This window comes from Megalops cyprinoides, chromosome 13 (assembly GCF_013368585.1).
Source record: "Megalops cyprinoides isolate fMegCyp1 chromosome 13, fMegCyp1.pri, whole genome shotgun sequence".
Taxonomy (NCBI): Eukaryota; Metazoa; Chordata; class Actinopteri; order Elopiformes; family Megalopidae; genus Megalops; species Megalops cyprinoides.
This window is the reverse complement of record NC_050595.1, coordinates 1,819,963-1,842,500: the sequence shown is the minus strand read 5'-3', so window position 1 is coordinate 1,842,500 and position 22,538 is coordinate 1,819,963. Positions and strand designations below refer to the sequence as shown.

The following is a 22,538-nucleotide window of genomic DNA, read 5'->3' as shown; positions in this document are numbered from 1 at the left end:
GTCAGGGTGGTGCTTACACTCGTGGGTGCCCTGCTTGAAGCTGTCATTGATCTGCTGGAACATGGACTGGCAGCCCTTCTCGAAGACGGGCAGCACAATGCTCTGGAAGGCCTCTCTGTAGGCCACCTGGATGGGTCCCTGCAGCGCCTCGGCCGCCGCCCGGCCAATGGCGTCCGTCGTGTTCTGCACAGGGAACAGACTGGTATTAAACGCCCTGCTCTATCTCACAGTCGGAGGGGGGAGGGGGAGAGGCCCTCTCCTGTCCGGCGTGGGACTCTCACCTTTGACTTGACCACCTTGGAGACGTTCTCCTTCAGCGTGCCCTCCACAGCCGTCAGCTTGGCGGCAATGGTGCTGCTCAGCTGGCCGGTGATGGGCTCCAGGCTCTTGGAGATGGCTGCGGGCGGGAGAGCGCGTCAGGGTTAAACAGCGCTGCCCGGGTCAGAGGAACAGGCCAGGAGCACACAGAGGAGCACGGCCATTCAGGCTCAAACCCAACCGAACTCAGATACAGGCAGCGAGACTCAGCGTTTGTGGTGAAGCTGAATCACAGCACTAGCATTCTGCCTGCCCGTCTGTGCACGGACCACGGGCCCCAGCTGCAGTCTGACAGGGTTCAGATTCGACCCTGCAGCAGGGTGTGCAGGCCAGACCTCCCCACAGGTCGACTCGGTCTGCTCAAGGCCTCTCTGCTGCACACAAGGCCATAAACATCATACAGTTTCACCATTCTGCATATTGATACTCTTCCTCTCAAGGTCAAGACAGCCCTGAGTATTTATGCAGAATGCCTGTAGTCCCTCAGCCACACAGTTATGTTAATGTCAGGCTTATCTAGGCTGGGAAGGTCAGTGTAAATCAGATTTAAACAGCACAGATAATGGACCCAAACGCAATCTAAAGCACATGTGCATTATCTGCGCCACCAATAGGAGCCCAGGGCTGGAGTCACCAACATCAGCAGATTTTCTGCAGATTCTCTCAGCTGGATGTGCGTGAAGAAACAGCACGTATCAGCCAGGCCCCGACTCTCGGGGTCAGCGACACTCTCACACAAACATCTCACTTCTTATGCTATTTTAAGAAATGAGGAGATTAGGGGGAAAAACTGGATAATGGAGCAGCGAGGAAGATAAAGCTTTGATACAGATTCCATGTACATGTACCACAAACAGAATTTTTCTTAAACGCATACATTACTTTACAGTCGCTTAGCTGATGCTCTTTTCCAGAGGGACTTACACAGGTTACAATTTCACGTTACCCATTTATACAATTATAACAAACATTTTTATCTTCACATCAAAATACATTCACACTCTAAACATGTACTGGCTGATGATCTCGCTCATCCTCTCACTCCACAGCTCCTGACAGCAGTGAGGAAGTGGACTCACTCTGAGGGACGGTCTTCTTCATCTCATCCCGGAGCACCTTGTCCACACGGTTGGACAGGGTATTGGTCAGGGACTGGGCCAGCTGCTGGGAGAAGTTCTCCTGGACCTGCCGGTTCCGGTCTAGTCCCTCGGCCACCATGCGGTCCATCCGCCGCTCTGTGGTCACGGCAGGGTCAAGGGTCACACACAGGAGAGGAGTGAGAGGGGTGGGACAGAGAGAGCTGGGGGGGGACAAGGGGGCCCATTTCCTGACCCCAACCAAACCTGGTCATATGCAGTTCAGCCAGAAAGCCATCCTGGGGGGGCAGTGACATCGTATGTGTTTCAGCCAATCATATACATCTCCTCGGTTCCACCATGGTTTCGGCTCACCCACAGCGAACCCCGGCTTCTGCCAGACTCAAGCCCAGGTGAGCAGGGTGGCTTTAAGAGGGAGCGAAGGTAACGAGAAAAATAATTTTGAATAAAAGAAGGTGTGAATCTAGGGACAAGCCACTCTGCTGCTGAAACAAGCTTATTTTGAATGTGTGAAAACAATAGAAAAAAATCATGTCAAAGGAAGAAAAGGTCTGCTCTCCTTTTAATGAGCAGAAGTACAAAGTTCCTTCCACTACCCTCTTTATTTTTCAGTGTTTTGAAAAAACCACAGGGATATGCAAAAGCACAGAGCGCAGGATCAAATGAGACATCTGCCTTCTGTGTCTGCAAGTTCTCGCTTTCTACAAACGCACAGAAGTACAGACACTGAAGGATGGCTCAGTACTCGTCCTTACTATGAGGAGGGCAAACCCGTTCCTCCTAAAGAGAAAAAACTCAGAACACCCCCCCCCCAACTCAGAGTCTATACTACACCTAAAATAAAAAACCTTCTTTTGCCTTCCATTTTCTGTTGTAAATGGTCATCGAGAAGTATATACAAGCTCTTTTTTTGGCTTGTCCTTTTTATTTTCCTAGCACGGTAACAGTGGAGATTTGGAAGGTTTTTTTTTCCAGCAGCTAAAATTCAGAGAATTTCAAACAAAAGGGAGCAGAACAAAACCCAACCCAAAAACAAATAAGGTAAGTGCCTGTGATTGGCTGTTCGTGACGAGGCTAATGCAACCCCGATCCGGGCTGGCCAGGCCCATGATTCTGAGGGCTTAAGTCATTACACAACCTCGCTGGGAGAGTCCCGGCAAATCCAGATTAGGATAATAACCTCGGCTCAACATGCTGGAGAGTTTCAGCTTTTCAGTTCGGCCACGGCCTCACAGGCTTCACCAACACAGCGCATCTTAACTACACATCAGCCTGGCACGAGCCGAGCTTTTCCTCTTTTCTGACCTCCTAACAGGTGTTGCCGACTGACCCATCAAACACACTTCTGAACACCACTGTGTGGAAGAGAAACAGGTCTCAGTAAGAACAGGCCTTTCTTCAGTGAATCCTTAATCAGCTATCAGCTAGCTTTATTGTCATTTGAGTTAAAACGACAAATAAATAAAAAACACATTTTACACAGAAATGCTACTTCCATATTAAGACTTCTGTCCAACCAAACAGATCCTAAATATAGCCACTGTATGTTGTATCTTTCTCCATAAAATGCGTAGTCACACCAATGCCTGACACTAGTAAACTACAGACATGAAAGCGTCAGAATGCTTACGTAATGCAGGGGGAAAGATGAAAGGAACAGGATGGTTAGAGTGAGGTGCGGAAAAGTTTCTCGGCTCCCTTCTCACTTTCAATTCCGTCAACATCTGAAAGGATGAAAGGACGCAACGGCACACGCGGTTCAACTGAATGAGAACCTGGACGTTATAAAACGGAGCGTTTTACGTTTCAGGGTGCCACGGACACGCCATGCAAGCATGAGCCTGACCTGCGAGGGGTCAAGCTGGCTTCTAAAATTCAACATTTATTGATTACTTTGTCCAACAGATGCTGTGAGTTTTGGGAAAGGGAATTTTCCAGCGTTTACTGACACACACACACAGTCCTGCCGAGCCCAATCTTTGTAAGCATGGCCCTGCAGGCAAGCAGTCAATGTGCAGATCCGCATCTTTCCTGTTTGAACACTTGAGCTTCATAATCAGCCCTGAGCTTCCTGGCGTCCCATAATGCACCACTACCTGCTACTACCGAATGACAGACTGTTGGCACTTGCTGCTGCTTCCATGCCAACCAACTGACCCGCACTCCCTCGTCACATTTATCACACAAAAACTGCCCCTCATTTAAGAAACAACCCACAGAATACTTTATTACCCAAGAAGGAATGTAATGCAAAATACTCATAGCCATTTATCATCAATCCTTGTCTCACCACTCATGATTAACTGATAACAAATAATACACCTTTTTTTTTTTAAAAAAAAAAAGATTTTTCATCCCAAAATTTTACAGGCTGAAATCAACATTCGAGCACCAGTGTCTGAAGGCCAGATGATCAAGATTTCTTTTAAGACACCAAATGAATAAGAGAGGGAACAAGGGAACATTTGTCAAACGAGATGGCGGGAAGTCTGCCCAACGCCACTCTCCTGATGGCACTCAGTGTCGTCAGCAGGTCAGTACCAGCGGTGCGTCGGGTCAGCTCACACGGAGCTGTGGGCTGTGGTGCAGACCCGGCACTGAGAAGCACTGGGTACCACCCTGCACAACCACCCTGCAGTGAAGAGCCTTTCGCACTTTGCAGAAGAAAAAAAACATTTTCAAGGCAGCAGTGGAGCAAAGCACCAATGCAGATAAACACGCTAGCATAATTTATATGTCTAAGATGCAAATACTGTATTGTGTATGTTACAGGTGGAAATGTATAATTTAATGTATTACGCACTGCTTTCGTCCCCCTACACCTCCTAATATTGCACAGACACTGTAAACGCTGTGTGTTGGAAAGCACGAGGCTGGCATTAATGTTTTGCGTTGATGTAAAGGGTCTGAACGCTGCGTCTGGGCCCCGCGTGCGCGAACGGGCGGCAGCGCCCCCTGGTGGAAGGATACGGTCCTGCTCCTGCTGGCTGCCCACGGCCTGCTCCACATGGGCCATGATGGAGCTCTGCACAGCGTCCATGTGGCTGGTCAGCCTGTGCAGCAGGTCCAGCTGACTCTGCCGCAGCTCCGCGATCTCCCGCTGCTGACTGCGCAGCAGCTGCAACAGCTCGTCCTGCAGCTCCGGGGCCATCTGCGCAGACGAGACGAGAGAGAGAGAGAGGGGGGCTGAGTCTGCGGCTACACCACAACGCAGGGAGCCCCGTCTATAGCGCAAGCTACACCAAAAACCTGCGGTCTGGTCATGGGCATCGGGTCAGAGAAGGTTCTGCATTTTCAGGTTATACTGGGCAGCAGAGTGGTACAGCTGTTTGGAGCAGCAGTGTGGTGCAGCGGTAAGGAGAAGCAGTGTGGTGTAGCGGTAAGGAGAAGTAGTGTGGTGTAGCGGTAAGGAGAAGCAGTGTGGTGTAGCGGTAAGGAGAAGTAGTGTGGTGTAGCGGTAAGGAGAAGCAGTGTGATGTAGCGGTACTGATGGGCTGACAGAGTACTGATGTGCAGAGCCTGCAAAGTCTACAGCTGGCCAAACGCAAAGTGAATCTGCCTACATATCTGCTCAGCAGGACTCCTGAACTTAAGAGGGGAGTGGAGCTGTATTTCCAGATTCTCCACGCCGTGATTCTGAACTGAACCATGTGAGAGTGAGCCGGACTGCAGGCGTACCTGGTGATCACCGTGCCGGGCCTGTGAGGAGTCCCTGCGGAAAGAGAAACACACACATGTGACCCTCCCGAAACAGCGACCCTGCTAACCGCTGAAACATGCAACAACTACATCGCAACACAATTCTTATGCGGGTCATAACACACGAGCATGAGGAAAAGCAGACAGGTTGTCACCATCACACACACACACACGCATGCGCACTCGCACGCACGCGCACTCGCACACGCGTACCCGTCGTCTTTTTTACTCTTCCTCTTCAGTTTGGGGGACCCCCGTGGGGAGACCTTCCAGTCCTTCACCGGGAGGCGGTGGGAGGACCTGGAGCCGCAATTCCCGGAGGACGAGGCCAGACTCGCCACCTCATCGTCATGGTCACTGCACGACCCAGCGAGCGAGAGAGGGAAGGAGAGAGAGAGAGAGAGAGAGAGAGAGAGAGCGAGGGGGGGAGAGCTGATTCTAATAACCAGGTGTGAAAAACAAAAAAAACCCTATTTCCAAAAACACTTCGCCATTTTGCAAACCCAACCAAAGTCAGAAAGTGGGAATTTCCAATCAGAGGAGAGGGCCAAGCACTGCTGAAGCTCAGCACTGTATTTTTAATGTTAATTTTGTTATTATTTGTTCTTATTATAGGGACAACCATGGTTATTGATTTGAATTTTTAAGCTTAATCGAAATTTCCATGTAGGGTATGTATGACCCATTCTGAACCGAACTGAACTGACTGACCAGGAGGGGGAGGTGGGGGAACAGGTCACCAAGAGGGGACGTATGGCAGCTGTATGCAGGTGATTAGGACACTGGCCCAGAGGATCATGGGATTGACTCCTCTGCCCCATATAAAAGCTGTTTGCTGGTCTGAGTGTGAGTCAGTACACTGTGTGTGTGTGTGTGTGTGTGTGTGTGTGTGTGTGTGTGCGCGAGTCCCACCTCTGCTCGGCACTGGCGTCCTGGCTGTCGTTGTGGGGAAGGCTGTAGGTGTGTCTGTGGTACGGGGAGGTCTTGTGCTTCTCCTTCATATCCTCCCTGGCACTGAGTCACAGAGGAACACACACACACGCACACACACGCACGCGCACAGAAACACACCCATCAGTCCCACCCCTCACTGCAGGCTGGGGGCCCTGGCCAAACCCAGCTCCTTCTCCAACAGGGAAAGCACAGATGGAGCTGATCGAGCTACTGGAATACAGCATTACAGCCGTTCCAGGAGTTTAGGCCTGTATGTGTACGTGTGTCACTGTATATGTATGTATGTGTACATGAGAGTGTGTACAGGTGTACACACATATATTTCGGTATATGTACCGGTGTGCATGTGTTTTTCTGTGTGTGTGAGTGTGAGTGTGAGGTGTGTGTGTGAGAGTGTGAGGTGTGTGTGTGAGAGTGTGAGTGTGAGGTGTGTGTGAGAGTGTGAGGTGTGTGTGTGTGAGAGTGTGAGGTGTGTGTGAGTGTGTGTGTGAGGTGTGTGTGTGAGGTGTGTGTGTGAGAGAGTGTGTGTGAGAGAGTGTGTGTGCGTGTGTGAGAGAGTGTGAGGTGTGTGAGAGAGAGTGTGAGGTGTGTGTGTGAGTGTGTGAGGTGTGTGTGTGTGAGAGTGTGAGGTGTGTGAGAGTGTGAGGTGTGTGTGTGAGAGTGTGAGGTGTGTGAGAGAGAGTGTGAGGTGTGTGTGTGAGAGTGTGAGGTGTGTGTGTGAGAGTGTGAGGTGTGTGTGTGAGAGTGTGAGGTGTGTGTGTGTGTGTGAGTGTGTGTGTGTGAGAGTGTGTCTGAGTGTGTGTGAGGTGTGAGTATGTGTGAGAGAGTGTGAGGTGTGTGTGCGCGCGTCTCTCTCACCACTCGGCGAGGCCGGCATCCCGCAGGCTGTTGCGGGTTTCGCGGGTGATGTCGGGGGCGGCGGGCCACGGCTGGCTCACGGCTCCGTCTGCACAGACGGCAGCCGCGGTCGCCGTCTCCAGGAGCGACGGGGTGGAGCTGAGCCGCTCGCCCTCGCCCAGCCCCGCCCCCAGCTCCAGGGACAGGTGGGCGTGGTCCGAGCCGCTGCGGTTCCGCGGGGACAGCAGGTGCAGCGCAGACGCGGCCGACGCCATGCTGTCGGCGTGGAGGGCGGGGTCCCGAGGCTCCGCCCCCGTCACGCCCAGCCCCCGCTGCAGTGTCTCGGAGGCGATCTCGGGGATGTCCTGGGACATGGCGGTGGAGGCGGAGGAGATGACGTCAGGGGAGCGCTCTCGGGTCGGGGACGCCTGCGGGCCCAGGAGCGGCTCAATCGCCTGCAGGTCCAGCGAAAGCGGCGGGTTTGGAGACGCCATCACCTGCAGAGAGCACCGCAGGTGAGGGAATCTGCCACAGGTGAGGAGGAGGAGGATGGGGGGGGATCATTGTACTGGTGGAGCCTCATAAGCCCAAAAATGGGTGGAACCAATGTTATCAGCCAACCAATCACAGTGCTTTGCAGTCCCAGCACTAGCTGTACAGCCAGTCTGTGCAAATCAAACGCTCACTAACCTGAGACAGACAATTCACTCCACATTTCACTGCCAATGACACTGACCCCCCAAATACTCTGATGTGTAACTGAATATTTAGAAGAATGAAATCAACGGCAGTTCGACAGTTCTTTTCGTGGGTGTATTATGATATTATACAGAGGGTTACTGTAGCAATGCTTTTTTCGGGGAAAGTGAAAGTCAGCTGAACACCATCTGTTCCCACTTCCTGTTTCTTTCCGGTCCTTTTCCTGCGTGGGCAAATCCGAAGCTTAAGAGGAGAGCTACTTCATCCCGTCTTTAAATCCACTCAATCTCCTAAAAGGCATTACCATGTGCACAGCATTCAAAGAATCATTTGGGTTTTTTTTATTGAACTGATGATATCAGCAGTGGATGTCTTTTTAAAAGCAGCTTTTTTGGGTGGTTAAGTACGCAGGAACACAGAGACTTTGGCTGATTTTGGGACAGATCCGTCTGGCCTGCGGGACAGGGGCTGGTACCTGCAGGTTGTTGAGGGGTAGCTGGTCCCCCAGGCCCGGGATGAGGATGTTGCTGGTGTGGGGGCTGCCAGTGGGGGTCCCGCTCAGCGCCATGGTGCTGCTGCTGTTCTCCAGCGACACCTTGGGGCTCTGGGTCAGATCGTCACCCCCCCTAGAGGACACACCCCATCACATCAGCTCAGCAGGGTTACCCCCCCCCCCCCGCCCCCGCGCATAAAGCGGTTGCCCCGGAACAGAAGAACACACAAAACCCCTCCCTGCTCGGTGAGGTCGTTACGCAGTTACTGCCTACATGAGGCTCAGAATCCAAATCTGAGGCTGAACCCACCTGGCACCGCCACTGTCAGAGTTACTGCTCATGGCTGTCACCACTGTCAGACTGCTCGCACTGCTGCCCGGAGAGGCAGGGATCTGAGAGAGAGAGAGAGAGAGAGAGAGAGAGAGGGAGGGGCAGAGAGGAGGAGGGGAGAGAGAGGGACTTTTACTAAATATTAAAACGAAAAACACTGAGCAGTTCTATGAAACATGTCCATGGACAGACTGAGAGATCAAATCCTTTCACTGAGTGCCACAATATAATTTCACAGCACTTATGGGCTAGAGTGGTGCACTGTGGGCCTTCAGCTCCTCCTGAGCATAAAGCTGTCCAAAAGAACCACTCAGTCATCCGATTGGACAGTGATCACACTCCTGGTGTGGTTACAGCTGACCGACCCTCCCCAGCAGAGTGCTGGAGCGAGGGGGGGGGGGGGGGGGGGGGCGTACCGAAGCGCTGGGGGTCATGAAGGCGTCGGGGGTCATGAGCTTGGGCGTGGGCTCGCTGATGGGGGACAGGAAGTCTGCGGGGGCTGGCAGCGCTGGCATCCCGTGCATGTCATTTTGGGAGCTGCGTCCCGACTCCTTATCAGAGCCCAGGCCTTCAACAGCCACGTCCAGGTGATCCGAGAAACCTGCGTGTAAACACGCACACACACACGCATGCAGCCATACATCAGGACACGCAAGCACACAGGTGAAAAACGCAACACTGTGACGTGTCTCTGTGTCCACTGCGCTCTCCCGGTGAGCGGAGACTCCCAGAGAGCAGCTGCAGGCACAGCACACTCACGCCACTGTACTCACCAGTGCGGACTAATGCTGTTCCAGGTGCTGGACTCTCAGCTACAGCTTTTTAAATGGAAAGTTAACGAGGGTGACAACGTTTTTTCACACCAACCGAGGTGTACCAGCCAAAAAACAACAACGAAAGATTTATCAGCATCTTACAGATTTGTGAAGTATGTGGGTTGTAATGTTTTTGCTGTCTCCTACAGGCATGAATCCTGATATGATTACCTGTGCACACTTTTCCCAGCACACCTGTAAAGCCATGTGGAGACTCACCAAAGTCGTCCTGGGAGCCGGCTTGGGGCAGGGGCAGGGGGCCGGGGGGGTCGAGGTGGGGCTGGAACCAGATCTGCACGTCCTGGAGAGACCTGGGGGGGTTGACAGATGCAGCATTTACTACAGAGCGCAGGGCAGATGGCTGGTGTGCAGCCTCCCAGCCTCTCACTCTCCGGGCTGTAAAAGCACAGCGCGGTGAGAGACTGAAACACACAGACTGCATCGCTCTGCTAGCGGATCTTCCAGGACTCATCAGCGTCTCCGCTGCCGTTTTCACTGCTGGGAAAGAGGAGGCCCTGAAACTGCCGCCTGCGTCCACGACACGGACACCGCCAACACCGCTGCTGCTGCTGCCTGCAGCATCACTGCCACCACTCTCATTTCTCTCATTTTCTTCTTTTAAAACAACATGCTGCAGTGTGAAGTGGCTTTCTACATCTGCTGACGACCACAGAAGCGCCAAATTTCCCTCTCCCCCTCCCCACAACCCTCCTTCCAACTGGACCTGCAGCTGATCATAACAGTGTTTTAACACCCCCCCCCCCTCCTCCAAACCCCCCTCCCGAATGCAGACACTCACTTTGTGTGGACGCAGTAGAGTTTAATTTGGACGCCTGCTTTGGACTCCACAGGTCCTTGACTTCCTTCTGTATCTCAAAAGAAAAAAAAAAAAAAAAAAAGTTAATCGAGCCAATCCTAGTGGAGTTTGCTGCGGGTGTGTTGCCCTGGTTAGCAGCGGCACGGGGAGGGCGGAACTGACCTGCCGTCATGCTCTCGCTCTCCTCCTCGGGGGGAAGCACTTCGGTGTGGCGCAGCCGGCTGCGGCTGACGTCCTGGATGCCGAAGCTCAGCACGGGGTGTGTGAGCAGGAACTCGGACACAGCCGTGAAACCCGCGCGCCCCTTCTCCTGGTCCTGACGCAGCTCCATCACGTACAGCACCTGCAGAGCAGCAGGCCTGGGGTCAGCTTACCCAAGCAGAGAACTCTCCCTGACCCCTACCACCACAAGTTGAAACTGATCCGAGGTCAGTCACGGTTCTTGCTGTCCTCACAGATCAAATCAGATTTAAATTCCAGGATTTTTCAATGATTTATGGTAAGATTTTCAGTTATCTAAAAACTGGCTAGTACAGTAAGCACACAGACTGCTGCCCTGGAGGGTTTGGGGATTATGTAACTTCTCTGAATTGTGTAATTCTAAGAGTAACTGGCATTAAGATGATGAATAACGCTGCACTTAAAACTGGAATGTATTCCATGAGTCAGGGTCACAGTGATAACCAGTGAACACAGAGACCCCGACCAGTCAAACCCCAGGTTCAGGATAACCTGAGGGGGGTCACACACCGAGGCTGTGTGACCTCTGACCCCTGACCTCCTCACCTTCCTCTGCACGTCGCTGAGGATGAGGTAATCTGCCGACAGGTCCAGGCTGGCCTTGAGGCTGGGCAGCACAGAGGAGTTGTAGGGGTCTGGGGAGAACCTGAGGAAGGACACAGACAGGAAGCACACATTTACCATCACAGTTCAGTTCATCTCCAACCCATGATTCACTGCCCTTACCCAACAGCCTCACATCCACCGACAGCCTTCAGACCAGGAACCACAGCCAGGGACATAAAACTGAACCCAGGGAGTCCTGGTCTTTGTCCTTCATCTCTTCAAAACTAGAGCTCTGGCCACTGACACCACACCATCCCCCACACCAGACTACAGTCCCTGCATACACCCCCTATGGTGCAACATTTCCACCTGCCCAGACAGCGGTGAGTCTATGCTGTACAATACTATGTGGAAGAGCTAGATAGTGTGTGGATTGTGTAACTTCAACGTAACTTGGACTGTGTAACATCTCAAAACTTTACAAGAAAGCTGGCACTTGGTTGAACAAAAAACTGTCAATCTTACTGACAATTTTTACGTTACCCATTCATACAGCTGGACATTTACTGAGGCAGTTCTGGGTTAGGCTGCAGCAGTGCCCGAGTGAGGCATCGAATAGCAACATTCTGGTTACAAGCCCTGCTCCTTACCACTGCAATACTGTTGCCCCGGGTAAGAGGCTACCAAAAGCCTCTGTGCACATAACCTGGAATTTAGCTAAGAAACTGATATCCTGACAAGCAGTCATGCCAGACCTAAACTGTTAGATCTGTAGCCGGCAGTATCTGAGCAGTCAGGTCTGTCAGAGAGTGCTGGTGTTTGCGGTGCTGCTTCTATCCGGCCCTGGATCAAAGGAGCCACGCCTGCGCGCAGCACACAGCGGCGGCTTCCTTTGATTCTACGCGGCTGCGGCGTTCCATGCGGCAGGCTGCTGCTAACGGCGCATTCTGCACACCGCGCATGCAGAGCACGTCTCCTCGCGCCCGCCAAACCCGCCGCTCCCGCTACTCATTCACGCCTGTTTGTTTTTCACCTCCTCCTCACACACAAGCTGAGGAAAACTTTCTTCCACAGGAGACATCTGAGAAGGTTCTGGTATTTGCCTCTCTGAGCCGGGGCGAGGGGGCGAGAGGGAGGGGGGGGGAGCAGGGCGAGGGGGCGAGAGGGGAGCAGGGCGAGGGGGCGAGAGGGAGGGGGGGGGAGCAGGGCGAGGGGGCGAGAGGGGAGCAGGGCGAGGGGGCGAGAGGGAGGGGGGGGGAGCAGGGCGAGGGGGGGAGAGGGGAGCAGGGCGAGGGGGCGAGAGGGAGGGGGGGGGGGAGCAGGGCGAGGGGGGGAGAGGGGAGCAGGGCGAGGGGGCGAAAGGGAGGGGGGGGGGGCAGGGCGAGGGGGGGAGAGGGAGGGGGCGAGAGGGGAGCAGGGCGAGGGGGGGAGAGGGAGGGGGCGAGAGGGGAGCAGGGCGAGGGGGTGAGGGAGTGCTGAGGGCCCACGGGCTGCACCCTCCTCACCTGACTGTCTGCAGGCAGGTCCACGACACTGTGCACCACATCCTCAGCTCCCGGTTCTGATCTGCTCCAGTGATCAGGAAACGCCAGAAAGGAACACTGAAGGGGGGCAGAGAGAGAGGGGGGGGGGGCAGAGAGAGAGAGAGAAAGGGAGGGGGCAGGGGGGGCAGAGAGAGAGAGAGAGCGAGAGAGAGAGAGAGAGAGAGAGAGAGAGAGAGAGAGAGAGGGAGGGAGGGAGGGAGGTGAAAGCAGTTTGATGGGGTGGTTAAAACACGTTCAGCTCAGATTGGGATAGGAGCCCCAGTGGGGCAGCTCCTTCACTCTGAGGACAGAAACACAGCACAGTCTGATCAGTATGAGCAAAAACTAAAAAACTAACTGAAAAATTAAGTCAAAAAGTGGGAAACTTAGAAAAGTACAATTCCCTGCTTTGGGGTTTCTAGTAATTATAGACTAACAGAGGCAAACTGAGGAGTCAGAGGGGACTGTTCCCATTTAGATTTCAGCTTTCTTTTATTTGTATTTTTTTTTAGCTGGAGAGCAGATGCTCAGAACTCTCAGCCATACTCAGCCCTGCTTAACCCCGCCCTTCTCATACTGCACGCGCTCAGTAGAGCGAGGCTGCAGCAAAGGATTGTGGGTACTCACTCCGGGTCCTGCTTCTTGTGGTTGTCACAGAACAGCAGGCAGGACAGTGGCTTCCCATTGTGGGGCTTCCACTCGTGTAAACACCTGAGGGTGAGGGGGGTGAGGGGGTGAGGCAATGGGGAGAGACAGATCCAATTTTAATTACTTCCTCTCCTCCATGGAGCAGGCCTGCCAGCAGTTTCATTATCCACAGAAAAACGTACAAAACGCTCCCGCGTGTCTCCACACACACAAAACGGCGAGAGTGTAATTACAGCAGGAAAATCTCCGAATCAGATAGGAGTGGCACAGCAGGCAACCGGGACTACGGGTTTCAATCCCGAATGGCAGTCTTCACCTGTCAATCTCCCAGCAGGTAATTATATTTCAGGCAGATATAATGCTGTGATTACGATGTGAGGGAGTTATATTTCAGCAGATATAAGGCTGTGATTGCGGTGTGAGGGAGTTATATTTCAGCAGATATAATGCTGTGATTGCGGTGTGAGGGAGTTATATTTCAGGCAGATATAATGCTGTGATTACGGTGTGAGGGAGTTATATTTCAGGCAGATATAATGCTGTGATTACGGTGTGAGGGAGTTATATTTCAGGCAGATATAATGCTGTGATTACGGTGTGAGGGAGACTGGCACGCTAGGAGAATGCAGCAGCAGGTAGAGCCGTACCTGGGCTGGTCCTGCCCTTCGATGTAGATCTGCCAGAACTTGATGTAGCCGTCATGACTGGCTGTGGCCAGGACCGTCCCATCTGGAGACAAAGCCCCCTCACTGATGCGCTGCAGACCGCGAGAACGGGGAGGCACTAATGAGCACACACCCGCCAACACCTCCATCACACTCACGATACTCCCCACACTACACCATCACTGAACACACTTATACACACACACACCAAACTCACCTCTATCAGGGAGTACACAATCCAATCACACTCACTATACTCCCCACACGACACCATCACTGAGCACACCTACACACACACACACCAAACTCACCTCTATCAGGGAGTACACAATCCAATCACACTCACTATACTCCCCACACGACACCATCACTGAGCACACCTACACACACACACACACACACCAAACTCACCTCTATCAGGGAGTACACAATCCAATCACACTCACTATACTCCCCACACGACACCATCACTGAGCACACCTACACACACACACACACACACACACACACACCCCAAACTCACCTCTATCAGGGAGTACACAATCCAATCACACTCACCCCTCAAGCTCAGCACCGTGACGTAACACAGACACTCAGTGACTCAGCGCACACAGACAGCTTCTCTAATCCATGACTGAACACACAGAGAAACACAGAATAATCCCAGACACACAAACGTGCCCCCCCCCCCCCCCCTTACTGCGGCGTGACCCCTGATGGTGATGAACCCGTCCTTCAGGTCAGTGGCGTCGACCGGCCAGGAGCTGTTGTTCGCTCTGAGGATTTCCAGGTCCCACACCTCTGCCTACGGGGCGACAGAGAGCAGCATGAGGACGATCAACCAGAGAGGGAAGAGAGAGGGACACCGTGCAAACTTTACCATCTGTGAAATCTGATTAATCCTATGGTGAAACATCTAAATACACCGGACACAAGGTTCAAGAGATTACTGCACTCTCCACAGCAGGACATGGAAGCTGTAGACACAGCCCCAGACCCACCAAAACACTCAGCCTCCAAAATGTCAATCATTCGGTGCATGCGGGACAGAGCGAGGGGAGGAGGCCAAATCCTCATCCCAATTACAGATGAACCCCACATTCCCCATCCCTCCATACTGAAGCTGGGGGGCAGCAGTGTAGAGCAATACAAGTGAAAATAAAGTCAAAGTTTCATGTTCAAACCCCACACAGGATAAACCTGTGCGACAGAAAGGTGTTAAAGCTGAACTGCAGCTTTGTAAACAGCCGTTACTTTAAAGATACATAGGCTTGGGTCCCTGATAAGAATATGCAGCTTAATGCAGGGCTGACTCAGGTGTATGCAGGACTTCTAAAGAGAAGAGCGCCCTCTGGTGGAAGGGATGACTTCGGCCATTGGCAGTGTGCCTGCAGAACAGCTCCCCCTGGTGGCCGAGCGTACCCGGTCCTCGTGCAGCAGGGCTAGGGTCTGGCAGGCGTCCTCTGGGTTCTCCTCGTTCTCCTCGGGGATGAAGGGGCACCAGATCAGCCGGCGGTTGGAGTTCAGGGGCGTGTCCTCGGGCCTTCGGATGTGCACAATGATCTCATCTCTGAAACAGGGCAGTTAAGGACACGGGCGTGGCACCTGTTCTACACGCAAAACACAGGGTCCAATAAAGTCCCGCACCCAAAACCAAACCAGCACATCTACACCAGAACCAACCCTCCAAGCTGCAATAACATCACCGTAAATCCAAGCTACTGCACGGTGTCCCTGGTAAAGGACTGCACTCAGAACAGCACTCACCCCCCCCCCCCCCCGATACCCCAGCTGCACTTCCTCTCCCGCCCCAATCTTGCTAATTGCCTTTGTGACTCGTTTGATATTAGAATACAGGCAGCATGTTGTTTTAATTGCATTAATACGGTTTCTCTCTGTTTCTCTGCAGTTATTCTCCCTCTCATCCGCTCACAGTCTGCCTTAAGATGAGAACTACAAACCCCGGTCCTCAGAGGCCACTCTTCAAATCTGCCTAAAAACCCCAGCAATTTCAGGATGAAGGGAACAGTCGGACTCGTCTGCGAGATCCACGCAGGCCTCGGCCCAGGGGCTGATGGGCAAATTGCTTTAATTGGGCCGATAAGGACAGTGCCGGAGAGAAGCAGAGGGCTGGAGGCTGTTGAGCTGTGTGGTTAAAATTGCCTGTAAACAGAAAACTTCTGCAAACTACAGCGCCAGAGAGACCATGGACCCAGGTGAGGAGGGGGGCCCCGCTCGGAGAGGGGGGGGGGAGGAGGATACAGGATCTTGCCGTCGCGGCTGGTGAGCTGCCACACGAACAGGTTCCCGGCCTCATCCAGGCAGGCCAGCTGGCTGGAGTCCAGGTGGGCGAAGGCCAGGTCGGTGACCGCGCCCGTGAAGCCCTTCAGCAGGGTACGCTCCGCCGTGCCCAGGCTCAGCACCCGGATCATTCCATAGCTGTTAGCACCTGCACACAGGTACACATGTCACACACTGTACACCAACACACAGGTGGAAACATCACCACACACACCTTCACTCAACACCCATCAGCACCTCTGTGAAACAGTGTTTAACCCTTTGTCTGGTTCAACTCCGGTGTGTATACATCTACACAGCAAACGAGAAAGACCATTACTCTTTCTCCACACACAGAGGCCGCGTGTGTCACGGCCTGGCTGCACACAAGCAGCACAGCAGGACTTACACACTGTGCTTATCACCAGCACCACACACGCGCGCGCGCACACACACACACACGCACGCGCGCGCACACACACACGCACACGCGCGCACGCACACACGCGCACACACACACCTCACACACACACCTCACACACACACCTCAAACACACACCTCAAACACACACCTCAAACACACACACACGCACACACACACACCTCCCTGTGCCAGCCCATGTGGCGGGTCTGCGCAGGGGGCTCCTCGGTCACGTCACCCGTTTCCATGACTACGCCTGGATTATAACGCCAGTGAAATTTCACGCCAGCGACAGCACTGACCCCAGACGCTTCACAGAGTGAGCCGCTGCACGACATGCCAGTGATGGGAACGTTCTGACGACCCCTGCCCTCAGCTGGACCCGCTAACCCTAACCCAAAAAACACCAGGAGGGTACAGTAACGCTCCCCGGGTCTTCCCTCACACGACAGCCAGCCCCATTAAGCAGCTGAATAACGAGAGAGAGAGAGAGAGAGAGCGCAAGAGCAAGTTTCAGTCACTCAGCCCACACATGTCACGAGGGTCTCTGCTTTAGCAGAACCAACGACAACACGCAGTTATATATAAACACTGTTTATTCAATACACACTGCACCGTAACCCAGGCAACAAAGCGAAGCATTTCTCAACGGCCTCCGTCGGCCAGCTGCTGGAGTGGCACCACAGCGCCCTCTGGGTGGCGACAAGCTGTTACTGCAACAGCAGCTCCCAAAACATCTCCAACTTCACAAAACAAATAAATAAAATAATTTAAAAAACACTAAAATAACAGATCCAATTCCAACAGCGAGCTCTCTCAAAGCTTTCTGACAGGCTCTAAACCACTAACATCAGACAGGGAGAGCGGCAGCCCAACCGGTTCTGAAAAGTCAGAAATTACTTTGAGGATGAGCAGCAGCTGGCTTCTCTGGTGAGTGACCATTTCAGACAACCTGCTCATCATTCTTTAACTGCAGACTGCAAATTCTTTCATTTCTCCGAGTCAGATCGGTAGCTGCCTCCAATGGTCACTCCTGGGTGTTGCCTCCCTAAGACCCTTCTCATAACAGCATAGCACAGAGGTTCCACAAAACTGTGCTGTGACCGAATCCCTCAGTAACGAGCTCTACGGCCATCAGTCATAGGCCGGCTCCACACAGCCCTCTCCATCACACACGAGCAATGGGAGGGTAACCCTTCATGAACCCCGACACTGGTGCAGCCATCATGTGCTGGCAGCTTTTCTTAATCTCTGAACTGGCTCTTGTGAGGTTAAACCGGTCCAACTATGGAGTTCAAGAAGTCCTGACCTCCGGGCATTATCCACCATTAAAGCAAACTGGATGAAAAATAACTCAAAAACCTCTGGGAAAGGGGGTGGGGGTGAAGGCAGCACTCACCTCTGATAGCATACGCCAGGTAGGAGTTGGACACGGCTATCAGGTTGCCATAGTAGTATTTGTGCTCCCAGTCGTACTTTGCCACTGGCTGGATTTTAACCTGTGAAAGAGACAGAGGTTGTTCAAATTGGAGCAGTGCATGTGATGAACACCCAGCTCCCCACAGCACATCCCTAATCAAACCTTAACGAAGCCATGACTGGCTCTGATTGGGTTCTCCTTGGCTGCCTTGCAATGTTCCTAATGTAGGAGGACTGCAAGGTAACTATCCCCACTCTGACCACCACAATACGAGCCGCACAAATGCGGGATCATCTCAGTGCAGCTGGCACCATTACAGAGCTCAGCCTCTCACCAATTCACTGCCATTTACCTGCAAAGTGCAGACTGGCCATTACTCTGTCACAGAGGGACAGTTACTGCTGAATGGGATTTTATTAACAGTAACCTTTCCTGTGCAGTGTGCACACACACACACGTGCGTGCACATACGCGCACACACACCTTGTTGCTGCCCCGGGCCTTGCTGTTGATGCTGGAGTCGCGACTGGCCACGATCTCCACGTCGTTGGAGGTGATGGCAACGCAGGTGGAGCTGTCGTCTCCAGAGAGGAGGCTGTGAAAGACACACCCGCAACATGAAATCCTGCTGCTCATCCCTGTCGTTACTCCGTACTTTCTGTTATTGTGAAGCATTTTCCTACAGCCAATAATATCCTGCCACAGACACAACTATCTGGGCTGGGCTGAGATTATCATATTTCTGTGGCGTGCTGCAGTTGGATGTACAAGCTCACAGACTGGAAAGGACAGCAGTCTCAAAAGGCCTCTTACCCACAATGCATCCCCTTATACCAAAGAGCCAACTGGAAGTGCCGTGGGTGCCATTTTTAAAGCCTTTGGAATAACTAGGGGATTAAGCCCACCATCTTCCAGGGTAAGGACAGGCAATAACCACAAGCCCACTAAACTGATCTCAGGTCTCCAAACCTCATACTGATCAGGCCTGACCCTAATATATGTAATGTAATATGCTCCAGTGGAGACTGCGGCAGGTTTAGGTTCATGGTGATTACAGGAGACAGGGCCAATGGCAATGGCCTTACCAAACGTTACCACAGCACTGAACTCGTTTAAAGCGAGAACAGCAGTTCCTAATTTGACAGACCAGCAGCAGCCCGTCCAGTTGATGCGGAGGTTGGTGGTGTCATGCTAAGGTGAATGTCACAGTCCCTGTCCTCAGCTAATCCTCTGACATCACCACTGCTGTTTAAAGCTGTTTGGGACAATGATGTACAGGGATACCACACCTCTGTCTGTCCCACACTGAGAGGAGGTAACCCTGGAGGGTCAGATCCAGGGTACACTTTTACCACAAGGCCAGCAAATCTTGTTCTGTACTACACAGGGCAACTAGAAACAATACTGACATGACATTCTTACATTCACTAATAATGAATTATAATTTATTCTTTGTCAGACACTTTTACCCAGTGGCTTACAACACTATCAGGGCAAGATGCATGACGTGAATACAATGAATAAATAACCACAGAAACACAAAGGCACAGAGCAGAAGGTTGAATCTCCTCACATAGTCTGCGCATGCATGATCTCCGGACTGTGAGTGGGTTCGGCTGAGGCAACGCGGTCTCCGGCGCCTAGGAGATCGGCTCCGAACAGTCCATTGAGCTCGCCGTTGAATGCCGCCTTCTTCGGACCTTCTACAGCGGGCGCATCTGGAGGGTTGGGGGAAACGTGCACGACGTCAGGCGTAAGTGTTACACGGTTACAGAACACACTTGGCAACGCTGAGATCTGTGTGTATAATTTGGTTGATCGTTCACTGCACTCGCTCTCAGCAAACATTTTCAGAGGACACGCGTGCGAGGTGCAGCTGTAGGATACATATTGCGCTATACTTATATATTATCAACATCACATCGTACTATTTTGAACAATTCTGGTTAGAAGTAATTGTCACGCGAACCCCAGCTGTAGCAACTTGAGTGACGCAGGATCCACGTGCACGAGCACAACGGCCGTCTCGAGACCAGTGCTCGTGACACGACTTGGCACTTGTGGTCCATGACCTAAAATCTGATCTGATGCTGAAATTAATAATTAGTCTGTCACTGTTTACCATACGTAACACCCATCATTTTTATGGCGAAATCATGGCGTTTTCATTAAACTCGCATCGTCTCACTCATGCGGGTTTGATATCCGCAAATTTTACTATGGAGATTTCACTTGCTTATCGCTCGGCGCGTCCCCGTGGCTCAATCTACGCCACACAGTCAAAGATATGAGCTGCTTGGTCCCCTTCAGGCAGTGTTCTCCCATTTCGCCAGCCGGCTAGTTCAGCTCCCGGGCAGCAAAGCCGTCGCAGAGGCAGTCTACACTCGAGAGGCAGCTAGCTGGCTGGACCATCTTCAAATCCCACCTTCGGGCACTTCTGAATCACAATTTCACTTTAAATATGGAAAGCAGTAGCTTGTGGCATTGCACGCACAGCTAGCTAGCTACGAGCACAAGTGTGGAAGTGCAGCTAACGCTAGCTGACCGGGTAAACGTTCGGGGCTTTTCCATTAGCGAGCCTGTTTTTGTTTTACGCTAACGTTACTAACTCGCTTCATCGGATGTGTAGCATTCGCTGCATACGCAGCCAAATATACATGAATAAGAGCAACGCTCACTGTGGCGAAAAAACAAAGTTTTGTCTGTCTTTAATCCCAGTGCAAAGCCGTAACGTCTCCGCGGCTCGTCCGTCCCATCACCGCGGCCTAACCGCCCTCCTCTCCCGGCACTCACCGCCGCTGCTCCCGGGTCGGTCCAACTTCAAGATGTCCCGAAGATGCTGGGTCGCGTCTTCTATGTCTATATTCGAGTTGGAAGCCATAAGGGGAGGAAACAGGGGAACTGGGTTGTTAAAAGGGGAAGTTTTGTTACCGCTTACGATCTATTTTATTTAATCTGTTCTCTCGTCCCTTACGTTACTTTCGGAATGCTGTAATGCCACAAACGGCCTCCACTTCCGCTCGGTGCTCATGCGAAATCATTCCCGCCCTCAGGGGAAACATGACACGCGTACATCCGTTCCTAGGAAACCAACTTAACTTTATGACCATGCCCGTTCGTGACCATGTGAATGTTCGTTAACAATGGCACGGAAAGTGCTGTTTTCAAAAATTGCCTCATTACAAAATTGTTGAAGACTATAAACTGAAAAGTACTTACTCAAAACTGTTAATTTTACAGAAAACGTTTCATGACAAGAATAAGGGTTCTAAACTCTGCTAACGTTGAATGCAGAATGGTCCTGTGCTTAAATATTTCTGAGAAATTGCAACGGGTTACACGTCTTTGAATGCTGTTGATTAAATAGCCCGCTAACATTTAGGGGGTATTTATTTCATCTTTACTCATTTAAGATTCATTAAAACGAAACAAAGCATAAATACACTTAAGTCTGTGTGTAACCATTAACGTACTCTACAGCCGGTATTGTCCTTTTCTCCTCCTGCTGTCTTAATACGAGGTCCGAGATCGTCTGACATCATCGAACTTGGGTACAACGGCAATAGCAAGGATTATACACAAAGACCAGACATTTCTTTGATATCAACCATTAAAATGTCAGTACGCTGTGGCTAAATAATCTGTATGCCTTATTGTTATCATATAAAACAATATTTACATTTCAGCTTGCGTTCCATTTTCCAGTTATGCTCCCAAACGACACGGCTCAGAAAGGATGAATTAGACAGGCGCTCAAACTGCAGAAAGCAGCTAACCAGGACTCTACTAACGCCACAACACCACACGGGAACCATGCTTTCTTTGAACATTTTTATTTCCTTCCATGGTGTATCGAGCAACAGAAACACTAAAAAAAGAGGCAGTAACTGAAACCACGCCAGTGGTCTGATACAGAGAAGTATGGATCTTTCATGCCCACTCCCCCCGACCCACGGTGTCCACACAGAATTGGGAACCAGTACAGAGCATTTCAGTTTGAGGAATTCATTTGCTACAAGCTAGCAAAATCATAAACCAATAAAAACAAAACAAAACAAACAAAAAAAAAATAGACTGAAAACTCCTTCAATACTTTGGATGAAACAGGTAAAAACCCCTGACTGTAAACTGATCTTGGTGCCAAACTATGGCCCCTAAAGTCTTTAAAAATATACCAGACTCTGAACTGGGGCTGGTACCAGAGAGATTCTTTCAGTCGGGGAGGGGCAGGGTAAAAGGGGTTTGCTGAGGGTCATTCAGGGAAAAAAAATTACATGGTTGCCTCCTCCTAAAATAAATAACAAGCCACAAAAATAAGAGGATGTCTTGCTTGCGGAGTCTGAGGAATCAAGCTTAAAGAGCTGGTGAAAGAGGGAGGCTGGAAAGGAAAGACCGACAGAAGGGGAGCCTCTGAGGGCAGCCGATCTGCCGATGCCGCGTGTCAGTGGGCTGCAGCCGCTGAGGGGAGTGTCAGGAGCAGGCTCAGTGTCTATGGACCCCCACGGAAACTGGGGCCGGCAAGCATGGTCCTCAAGAGCCAAAATGGCCTCACATTCTCATTTAGACTAAAGAGATATGGAAAAGATGTCCAGCTAAAAACTGTAACCCACATTTTTATTTTGAAACTGCAGGACACATGGCAATCATCTTGCGTAAGTTCACATTCTGCTAACAGGAACAAACGAAGGGACTGTCTTATCATCCCAAGAAACAAAACACCGACTTCTGAAGATCC

General features: G+C 51.7%; 1 protein-coding gene across 2 annotated transcripts in view; it reads right to left on the bottom strand.

The window, feature by feature from the left end:
* edc4 (enhancer of mRNA decapping 4) overlaps window positions 1-20,820 on the bottom strand; it is a 28,101-nt gene extending 7,281 nt beyond the window's left edge. Inside the window, exons 1-25 of one of the 2 annotated variants that reach the window (XM_036543691.1) lie at window positions 20,597-20,820; window positions 19,377-19,521; window positions 18,287-18,398; window positions 17,783-17,882; window positions 15,945-16,131; window positions 15,105-15,252; window positions 14,383-14,487; window positions 13,665-13,774; window positions 12,997-13,080; window positions 12,352-12,447; window positions 10,847-10,946; window positions 10,223-10,403; window positions 10,043-10,115; window positions 9,463-9,554; window positions 8,845-9,029; window positions 8,408-8,490; window positions 8,080-8,230; window positions 6,927-7,402; window positions 6,027-6,128; window positions 5,328-5,471; window positions 5,094-5,127; window positions 4,386-4,566; window positions 1,398-1,553; window positions 282-397; window positions 18-183 (exon numbers count right to left, since the gene is read on the bottom strand). In XM_036543691.1, the coding sequence (XP_036399584.1) occupies window positions 18-183; window positions 282-397; window positions 1,398-1,553; window positions 4,386-4,566; window positions 5,094-5,127; window positions 5,328-5,471; window positions 6,027-6,128; window positions 6,927-7,402; window positions 8,080-8,230; window positions 8,408-8,490; window positions 8,845-9,029; window positions 9,463-9,554; window positions 10,043-10,115; window positions 10,223-10,403; window positions 10,847-10,946; window positions 12,352-12,447; window positions 12,997-13,080; window positions 13,665-13,774; window positions 14,383-14,487; window positions 15,105-15,252; window positions 15,945-16,131; window positions 17,783-17,882; window positions 18,287-18,398; window positions 19,377-19,521; window positions 20,597-20,684 (3,415 nt within the window). In that variant the 5' untranslated portion in view covers window positions 20,685-20,820. The remainder of the gene's footprint in view (window positions 1-17; window positions 184-281; window positions 398-1,397; window positions 1,554-4,385; window positions 4,567-5,093; window positions 5,128-5,327; window positions 5,472-6,026; window positions 6,129-6,926; window positions 7,403-8,079; window positions 8,231-8,407; window positions 8,491-8,844; window positions 9,030-9,462; window positions 9,555-10,042; window positions 10,116-10,222; window positions 10,404-10,846; window positions 10,947-12,351; window positions 12,448-12,996; window positions 13,081-13,664; window positions 13,775-14,382; window positions 14,488-15,104; window positions 15,253-15,944; window positions 16,132-17,782; window positions 17,883-18,286; window positions 18,399-19,376; window positions 19,522-20,596) is intronic. The other variant, XM_036543692.1, reaches the window with a different exon arrangement.
* Between the last annotated feature and the right edge of the window lie 1,718 nt (window positions 20,821-22,538).